The sequence below is a fragment of the Plecotus auritus genome (genome assembly GCF_963455305.1).
Source record: "Plecotus auritus genome assembly, chromosome: 13".
NCBI classification, from domain to species: Eukaryota; Metazoa; Chordata; class Mammalia; order Chiroptera; family Vespertilionidae; genus Plecotus; species Plecotus auritus.
The window spans coordinates 30,632,170-30,641,704 of record NC_137779.1 but is presented as its reverse complement, the minus strand read 5'-3'; the positions used below and the strand labels follow the sequence as shown (position 1 = coordinate 30,641,704).

Genomic DNA, 9,535 nt, shown 5'->3' with positions numbered 1-9,535 from the left:
TTCGATTCCGGTCAGGGGCATGTACCTTGGTTGCGGGCACATCCCCAGAAGGGGGCGTGCAGGAGGCAGCTGATCGATGTTTCTAACTCTCTGTCCCTCTCCCTTCCTCTCTGTAAAAAATCAAGAAAATATATTAAAAATATATATATATTTAATTTATATATTAAATATAGAAGGGAGAGGGAGAGAGAGAGACAGAAAGATAGATGATGAGAGAGAATCATCGATTGGCTGCCTCCTGCACGCCCCCCACTGGGGATCAAGCCCACAACCGGGGCCTGCGCCCTGACTGGAGGGATGGGGGGATGAACTGTGACCTCTTGGTTCATAGGTTGATGCTTAACCACTGAGCCACACTGACCAGGCTCACCATTATTTTTTATTGATTGATTTGAGAGAGGGAGAGAGAGAGAGAGAGAGAGAGAGACATTGATTTGTTGTTCCATTGGTGCATTCATTGGTTGCTTCTTGTGGGTACCCTGACCAGGGATTCAACCTGCAACCTTGGTGTATGGGGGCGACGCTCTAACCCCTGGGCTACCCGGCCAGGGCTGAAAGATGCCTTCAAACCTAAATCGGATCGGGGTGCCCTTATGCTGCGAGGCCACCAGGACTGAAATCCGAATTCTCGGATTGTGCAGACACTGAGTGAAAGCGATGCTAGCAAGATGCTGTTGGGCCAAAACCGGTTTGGCTCAGTGCATAGAGCGTCGGCCTGCGGACTGAAGGGTCCCGGGTTCGGTTCCAGTCAAGGGCACGTACCTTGGTTGCGGGCACGTCCCCAGTGGGAGGTGTGCAGGAGGCAGCTGATCGATGTTTCTCTCTCATTGATGTTTCTAACTCTCTATCCCTCTCCCTTCCTCTCTGTAAAAAAATCAATAAAATATATTAAAAAAAGATGCTGTTGGGCCGAAACCGGTGTGGCTCAGTGGATAGAGCGTCGGCCTGTGGACTGAAGGGTCCCGGGTTCGATTCCGGTCAGGGCACAGGTTCGATTCCGGTCAGGGCACAGGCCTGGGTCGTGGGCTCCATCCCCAGTGGGGGGCGTGCAGGAGGCAGCTGATCGATGATTCTCTCTCATCATGGATGTTTCTGTCTCTCTTTCCCTCTCCCTTCCTCTCTGAAATCAATAAAGATATATATATATATATATATATATATATATTAAAAAAAAAAGATGCTGCTGGAACAAGAGGGTGGCCGTGTGTCTGAGGGTCCTTCTGAGGGTCCTCACGGTGTGTCCCTGCGTGTCTGCTCCGTGAACCAGCTGCCGTCTGGCCCCACGGCCAAGGGCCTTTGCCCCGACTTGTCGCTTTGCCAGGAACGTCCTCCCCGGCTCATACCCTCCAGGCCTCACCCCCGCGTTTCTCTGCGCAGTTACTTCACTTGTCCCTCCCAGGAGCACGTCCAGCGGCACCAGGCCTTGTTTATTTGTGTCTGTGGTTATTGTTCTGTTTCTAAATCTCTCTCCGCCACTCAGAAAGCAAGGCCAGGCCCGGCCGGGCCGGTGTGGTTCAGGGGTTGAGTATTAACCTAGGAACCAGGAGGTCAGGGTTCGATTCCCAGTCAGGGCACAGGCCCGGGTTGCGGGCTCCATCCCCAGTGGGGGGCGTGCAGGAGGCAGCCAGTCTGTGATTCTCCTTCATCATGGATGTTTCTCTCTCTCCCTCTCCCTTCCTCTCTGACATCAATACAAATATATTTAAAAAAAGAAAAGAGAGCCGAAACCGGTGTGGCTCAGTGGATAGAGCGTCGGCCTGCAGACTGAAGGGTCTCAGGTTCGATTCCGGTCAAGGGCATGTACCTTGGTGGCGGGCACATCCCCAGGGGGAGGTGTGCAGGAGGCAGCTGATCGATGTTTCTCTCTCATCGATGTTTCTAGCTCTCTATCCCTCTCCCTTCCTCTGTAAAATATCAATAAAATATATTTAAAGAAAAAAAAAAAGAAAAGAGAAAAGGAAGGCCGGGACCTCGGGGAGTCTGTCTGTGTTGCTCACGATGCTATGGCCTGTCCCCAGCACACAGTAGGCCCGGCACAGCGTGTGTGGTAGCAGAGGAGTGAGTGAATGAATGAATGAGTGAATGAATGAATGAATGAATGAGTGAATGAATGAATGAATGAATGAGTAGGTGCCTCTCCTCTCTGGGAGGTGCCGCGGAGCCGGGTGCCCTCGGGAGCCAGGCCGGTGTCTCCGGCTGCTGTGGGCGGAGGGGCGGACGGGGCCTCGCTCCTTCCCGACAGAAGGGGAGCAGTGGTTCGCTCCCACGCCGGCACCTTTGTCCTGGAAAGCCGTGTGTGTTGGTTGGAGGCTACGCTCTTGACGGAGGCGATGTCTCAAGTCCCGAAAGCTGGGGGCAAAGGTGATACTCAGCTGCCAGCTCTTAGAGAAGAAGAGGCCGGAGACGCAGGGGCGGCGGCGGAGATGACTCCCCGGGACCCGGGATTGCAGGGGCCGGGCTGGGTCTTCCGCGGGGGGGGGGGAGGAGGGGGTGCTGGGCAGCTGTGGAGGCCCCCCACCGATGATCACCAAATTGGAGGGGCATTTCCACCTGCTGACGGAAAGCTCAGGAGCCCTCCGCCTCCGCCGGAGAAGCGGGCACCTTATTGGAAGGCTCGCGGGCTGCCCCTGCCCCAGGGCCTTTGCACGGGCTGTGGGAAGCTCTTCCCCAGGTTTCTGCTGGCTCCTTCCCGCACGTCCTTCGGGTCTTTTTTGTTGTGGTTGTTAAACCTCATCTGAGGATATTTTTCCCATTAATTTGTTTAGGGGGAGGGACGGGAGAGAGAGAGAGAAAAAAACAACAACACTTCGATGTGATTGAACCTGCAACCCTGGCCTTGACCGGGAATCAAACCCTCGACCCTTTGGTGTGAGGGCTGGCGCTCTAACCACTGAGCAGCAATGGCCAGGGCCTTCAAATGCCATCTTCTCACAGAGGCCCCCCCGCAACCACCCCCTTTAAATGGGGTCCTCCCGCCTGGCTGGCGTGGCTCTGTGGTTGAGCGTCGACCTAGGAACCAGGAGGTCACGGTTTGATTCCCGGTCAGGGCACAGGCCCTGGTTGTGGGCTCCATCCCCAGTGTGGGGCGTGTAGGAGGCAGCAGGTCCATGATTCTCTCTCATCGTGGATGTTTCTTCCTCTTCCTTCCTCTCCGAAATCAATACAAATATGAAAAATTTACTAGCTAATTTTTTTTTAATATATTTTATTGATTTTCTACAGAGAGGAAGGGAGAGGGATAGAGAGCTAGAAACATCGATGAGAGAGAAACATCGATCAGCTGCCTCCTGCACACCTCCCACTGGGGATGTGCCCGCAACCAAGGTACATGCCCTTGACCGGAATCGAACCCGGGACCCTTCAGTCCGCAGGCCGTCGCTCTATCCACTGAGCCACACCGGTCAGGGCTACTAGCTGATTTTAAAAAGTAAAGGAGAAACCAGCAAAATTAATTTTATTTTTTTTATATATTTTATTGATTTTTTACAGAGAGGAAGGGAGAGGGATAGAGAGTTAGAAACATCGATGAGAAACATCCATCAGCTGCCTCCTGCACACTCCCTACTGGGGATGTGCCCGCAACCCAGGTACATGGCCTTGACCGGAATCGAACCCGGGACCCTTCAGTTCGCAGGCCGACGCTCTATCCACTGAGCCACACCGGTTTCAGCCAAAATTAATTTTAATTGTGTATTTTATTTCACCCACCGTGTCCGATTCCGGCATGTCATCGATCCACAATACTGAGATTGTATGATGACCCCGCTTGCCTCCTGCGTCTCTGCCACTCGGCACCTTTCCCGGGGACGGGGCCCAGTCTCCGCAGCCGCCCCACGTGAGCGGCGACCGAATGGCACAGCACCGCTCCGACCTGTTACCAAACTGGGCGCGTGGGATCCGCCAGGCCTGGGAGCGTCCTCGCGTCCACCGCTGTGGCCCCTGCACCTGGCTCAGCGGCCCGGCGCATAGTAGGACGCTCAGTCAGTACGGGCCGCACGAATGAACGGGGCGTGAGCGCCTGCTCTGTCCTCGCCCGGGCCCGGGGCCCTGATGTGGCCAAAGGCGATGGCTTCCCCTTCCTGCTGGCCTTTCCCTGGCTCCCGTCCCCCTCCCCCCGCTCGCCTCTCTTCCTTCTACTCACTTCCCCTTCCTCCCCTCCTTCCTTCTCCTCTGCAAAGACCCAGGATCGCTGCCCGCCCGGGGCTCTGGGGAAAAGTGACCTCGGTCCAGGCCCCGCCCCGCCCACACCAGCTGGTGATGACTCTTCTGAATGGAGCCATTAATTCCACGCGGGACCTCGCCATGGCTGCCTGCGGGGGGGTGGGGGCAGGGGTGGGGGGGGCGGCCGGCAGGGAGCGGGGATTCCTCCTGCCTGTGGGCACCTTGCTCCGCCTGTGGCCGGGTGAACGCATTTAACCCTCCCGATGCCCGGAGCTGGCACCTGATCCCTGCTGCTTGGACCAGGAAGCCAGGTGCCCAGGTCACCCCGCTACGCAACAGATTCTTTTTCTTCTTTTTAAAAATATGTTTGTATGGATGTCAGAGGGGAAGGGAGAGGGAGAGGGAGAGAGAAACATCGATGAGGAGAGAGAATCCTGGATGGACTGCCTCCCGCACGCCCCCCACTGGGGATGAGCCCGCACCCCGGGCCTGTGCCCTGACCTCCTGGTTCCTAGGTCGACGCTCCACCCCTGAGCCATGCAGGTCGGGTCCAGAGTTTCTGTTTTTTTGTTGTTTTTTTAAAATATATTTTATTGATTTCTTACAGAGAGGAAGGGAGAGGGATAGATAGTTAGAAACATCGATGAGAGAGAAACATCGATCAGCTGCCTCCTGCACACCCCCCACTGGGGATGTGCCCGCAACCCAGGTACACGCCCTTGACCGGAATCGAACCCGGGACCCTTCAGTCCGCAGGCCGGCGCTCTATCCACTGAGCCAAACCGGTCAGGGCCTGTTTTGTTTTTATTGATCTGTATTGTTGAAAGTGACACAGATGTACCCTCCCCCCCCCCCCCCCCCCCGCGACCCCTTCCTACCCGCCCCCTCCCTCTCCGAGCCGGTGTGGAGCCGAGGAAGACCGTCGCGGAGGTGGCTCTGGCGGCCTCTGGGACCTCAGTGATGAGCGCCTCGTCCTATCCCTCACCTCGGTCCTCTCCCGCATCCTTGCCCCACGGCCTCTCTCTAAATCAGCCGTGGGCAAACTACGGCCCGCGGGCCGGATCCGGCTGTTCTATCCGGTTCTCTTGCTCTCCCCTCCGCTCCTTTACTTTGAATTTATATTAGTTCACACAAACACTCCATCCATGCTTTGGTTCCGGCCCTCCGGTCCAGTTTAAGAACCCACGGTGGCCCTCGAGTCAAAAAGTTTGCCCACCCCTGCGTCTAAATCATGACCCAGGCTTCCCCTGCTTAGACCTCTCCCCCATCGGAAGTGCCTCCCCTCGCGGGGGTCATGGGTGGTCAGGGGCCCCACCTCCCTTCTTCTCCGCCTCTCTCTCTGGTCAGGTGACGGCGTGGCCTGACATGACGGGCCTCCCGCCGCGGCCTTGGGCGTCTTGGGTAAGCACCACGCACGTTTCGACCTTGGAGGCCTCGGAGACTCGGCGATGAATCAAACTGAGATGGAGCGAGATGTTCAAGGCAAGAGTCCTTGCTCGGGGCGGGGCGGGGCGGGCGGCAGGGTCAGGGTCAGGGCCAGCTCTCAGGGAATCGGTTCAGTCCCGAGGAGGACACGGAACACATAAACGAGACCGTCCCCGGGCCGACGACCCCTGGGTGACGCCCCCTGGCTGACACCCCCTGGCCAATGCCCCCTGGGTGACACCCCCTGGCCGACGCCCCCTGGCTGATGCTGCTGACCGTCTTCAGGAATTCCATGCGATATGTTTGCAGGTGGATCCCCGTGCGTCCTGATTAAGGGGTGCGTTCCTTAGCCAGTGGGTGACTGCAGTGATTACTGAGTGATGACGACCAGTGGACTCACAGTTTCCCAATCCCTTTCATCTTTCTTTGTTTCTTTTTTTTTTACTATTAAGCAGGGGTTTTATTTATTTATTTATTCTTAATCCTCACCCAGGGATATTCCTCCCACTGATTTTTAGAGAGCGTGGAAGGGGGTGGGGCGCTAGAGAGAGAGAGAGAGAGAGAAACACATCCATTGGGAGAGCTAGAGATGTGTGCCCTTGACCAGAATCGAACCCAAGACCCTTTAGTCCACAGGCCGACGCTCTATCCAGGGGTCCTCAAACTACGGCCCGCGGGCCACAGGCGGCCCGCCGAGGACATGGATCCGGCCCGCCGGGGGCCGCTGCCTGTCCTGCTTAGCAGCCAACGTGTCCCGGGCCCGCAGTGCGCATAGGAATTTGTTCATCGTTTTTTTTTTTAAACTATAGTCCGGCCCTCCGACGGTCCGAGGGACCATGAACTGGCCCCTTGTTTAAAAAGTCTGAGGACCCCTGCTTGGAGCCAAACCGGCCGGGGCCCGATCCCGTTCATCTTCACGGCGGCCCTTGGAGAGAGGCCCCTCTCCCCATTGGACAGATGAGGAAACGGAGGCACAGAGCTGGCCACGCCACTTGCCCCAGGCCTTTGGGCTGGGAACTCCTGGAGGATGGATTTTCTGGGGAGTCTGTTCCCATCGGGCACCACAGCCGTGCCCTAGCCACCCTGATCGGGGTCAGGGTGGGGCCCTGCTCCTGGCACCCTGGGCAAGGCTGGGTCTCCTGCGGCGAAGGCAGTGCCAGGCAAGGCTCTCTGGCCAACATATAGTAGGTGCTCAGTAAACACTGGCTCAGGTAGGGACGGGCCGCTGCCCCCACCAGGTGGAATAAGAGTTCCAGAGGGCCTGGCTCTGCGCCCTCAGGGCCCCCGCCTGCCCTTCTAGGTATCAAGGACACCCTCCTCCATCCCCGTGTAACCCCACCTGGAGAATGAGAGGAGTGGCCTGGCCCCGGCCGGTGTGGCTCAGTGGATAGAGCGTCGGCCTGTGGACTGAGGGTCCCGGGTTCGATTCCTGGCCAAGGGCACAGGCCTGGGTTGCGGGCTTGTGACCTCAGTTCAGGCCCCGCCCCGCCCACACCAGAGGCAGCCGATCCATGATTCTCTCTCATCATGGATGTTTCTCTCTCTCTCCCTCTCCCCTTCCTCTCTGAGATCAATAAAAATAAATTTTAAAAAAGAAGAAGAAGAAGAAGAATAGCCTGCATCCGGGGTCCAGAGCTCAGGGCAGGCCTGGGTAAGACTGGGGGGGGACACGCGCCCACCTATTTTAATTCCCTGGGGCGCTGGCTACCTGCTATTCCCCACCATTCCTTGGCTCACGCCGGTCATCCATCCCTTCACCAGGAAGCGAAGACCTAGCTCTGTGCACCTCTGTGTGCCTGTTCCCCTCTCTGTCACCCGGGCCACCCGTGCAAGGCCCCTCGCTCAGGGCCCGGCCCCCGGAGGACTCCTCCTCGGCTCCTTCTGTGTGCAGAGGGCACGCGGCGCGTGGGGTCCCTCCCGGGCTGGCTTTTGCACGCTTCCTTCAAGTGTGGGGGGCAGGGGGGCCAAGGTCTCGAATGCAAAACACAAACGCAAGTGGGCCAGGCCGGGTGGCGCGGGCGATAAGGCGGGGCGGGCCGGAGGTCCTTTGACTCAGGGTGGCGGGAGGCCTTGCTGATAAGGTGGCTCCCCGCAGCCCAGAAGGAAGGAGCCGGGCAGATATCTTGGGGTGCAATTCCAAGTCCAGGGTGTCAGGACCCCGAGGCAGGAGTCCCAGGCTCGAGCAGGGAGAGGCTGGTAGAGTGTGTGTGTGTGTGTGTGTGTGTGTGTGTGTAGGGGAGGGGGACAGAGATGAGGGTACACAGGGCCCCCCCCCCCCGCGGGGGAGCCTGGGTGCCTCCCCTCAGTTGGGAAAGTCTCACTAAAAGGGAACCAGGCCCCAGCCGGTGTGGCTCAGTGGATAGAGCCTCCGCCTGCAGACTGAAGGGTCCCAGGTTTGATTCTCAGAAATCAATAAAAATATTAAGCCCTAACCGGTGTGGCTCAGTGGATGGAGCGTCGGCCTGCGGACTCAAGGGTCCCAGGTTCGATTCCGGTCAAGGGCACGTACCTTGGTTGCGGGCACATCCCCAGTGGAGGGTGTGCAGGAGGCAGCTGATCGATGTTTCTCTCGCATTGATGTTTCTAACTCTCTGTCCCTCTCCCTTCCTCTCTGTAAAAAATCAATAAAATATATTTTAAAAAATATTTTAAAAAATCTTACAAAAAAACACAACAACCCTTCATGGACACACAGACAATACGGTGCTGAAGGCCTGGGGCGCGGTGGCGGGGGCGGGGGGGGGCGGGCGGGCTGGAGGGGGTCAATGGGGGGAAAAGAGGACATATGTAATACTTTCAACAATAAAAATTTATTTAAAAAAAACCCTCTTTAAAAAAAATAGTGAACCATGAGGACGGTCAAGGCTGGAGAAGTGGGCGGGGAGGGGGACAGGGCGGGGAAGGGGAGGGATGAGCGGGGAGCAGGTGGGAGGGGGGAGGGTGATAGGAAGAGGAGGGGGAGGGGAGCCTGGCACGCGGAACGCCGGGCCTCCCCGAAAAGGGAAGCGAAGGCGTGGCGGCCCCGCCCCCTCGGACCGTCCGATCCGCGCCCCGCCCCGGCCCCGCCCCGGCCCGCCCCCAGCCCGCGGGCGCCAGCCCGAATCCCGCTGCCCGGGGCGCCGGGGGCGGTCCGGCGGGCCCTCCCTGGATGGCGCATAAAGCCGGCGGCCACCTGCCCGGCTGCTCCTCCGCGCGCCGCTGTCCCGGGCCCGCCGTGCCGCCGCCGCTCGCGTCCCCGGAGTCGCCGCCTCTGTCGCCTCTGCGCCCGGACCCCGTTCCCTTCGGGCGCGCAGTTCCAGGAGCGCCGCGTGGGCCCCGGGCGCGCGGACATGGGCGGGCGCGCCAGGGCGGGCTGGGCGGCCGCGGCGCTGGGCGTCCTGGGGCTGCTGTGCGCCGTGCTGGGCGCCGTGATGATCGTGGCGGTGCCGTCCCTCATCAAGCAGCAGGTCCTCAAGGTGGGTGTCGGGGGGCGGGCGCCGGGGGGCGGGCGGGGAGCGAGGGGGCTGGCGGGCTGGGCGCCGGGGAGCGGCCGCTGCGCCCTCCCCACGGCGCCCCCCGTCTGGCTGAGGCTGGGAGCGCAGGGGAGCACCCGGGGGCTTGGCTGAGGCTCGCTGGGGAGGCCCGAGTGGCCCGCCAAGCGGGAGCCCGACCTCGCGCTCCGGGCTGCCCCCACCCGGCCGGTCCTGGCGCGGAGCCGCGCTCTGGGGTTGCCCCAGGAGCCGGGAGTCGGGGAGCGCGCCCACACGCCCGCGGGGGGTGCCTGCTTCAACCAGGGCTGCTTCCGCCTGTTCCCCGGGAGGTCAGGAGCCCAGGAGCCCAGCGCTTATGGGCTCCTGAGGGGGCGCCCCTGGGTGCCAGGCCTAGTCGGTGCCAGCAGCCACTCTCTCTGCTGCCCAGCCTCTCCAGGGGAGCCCCTCTCGAGGCCAACCGCTCCCCCTCCCCTGCCCTG

At 59.6% G+C, this 9,535-nt stretch overlaps 1 protein-coding gene across 2 annotated transcripts in view; it reads left to right on the top strand.

The window, feature by feature from the left end:
* The first annotated feature begins 8,671 nt into the window (after positions 1 to 8,671).
* The window catches only part of SCARB1 (scavenger receptor class B member 1), a 43,730-nt gene continuing 42,866 nt past the window's right edge, over positions 8,672 to 9,535 (top strand). Inside the window, exon 1 of one of the 2 annotated variants that reach the window (XM_080649978.1) lies at positions 8,672 to 9,041. In XM_080649978.1, coding sequence (XP_080506104.1) covers positions 8,916 to 9,041 — 126 coding nt within the window. In that variant the 5' untranslated portion in view covers positions 8,672 to 8,915. The remainder of the gene's footprint in view (positions 9,042 to 9,535) is intronic. The other variant, XM_080649979.1, reaches the window with a different exon arrangement.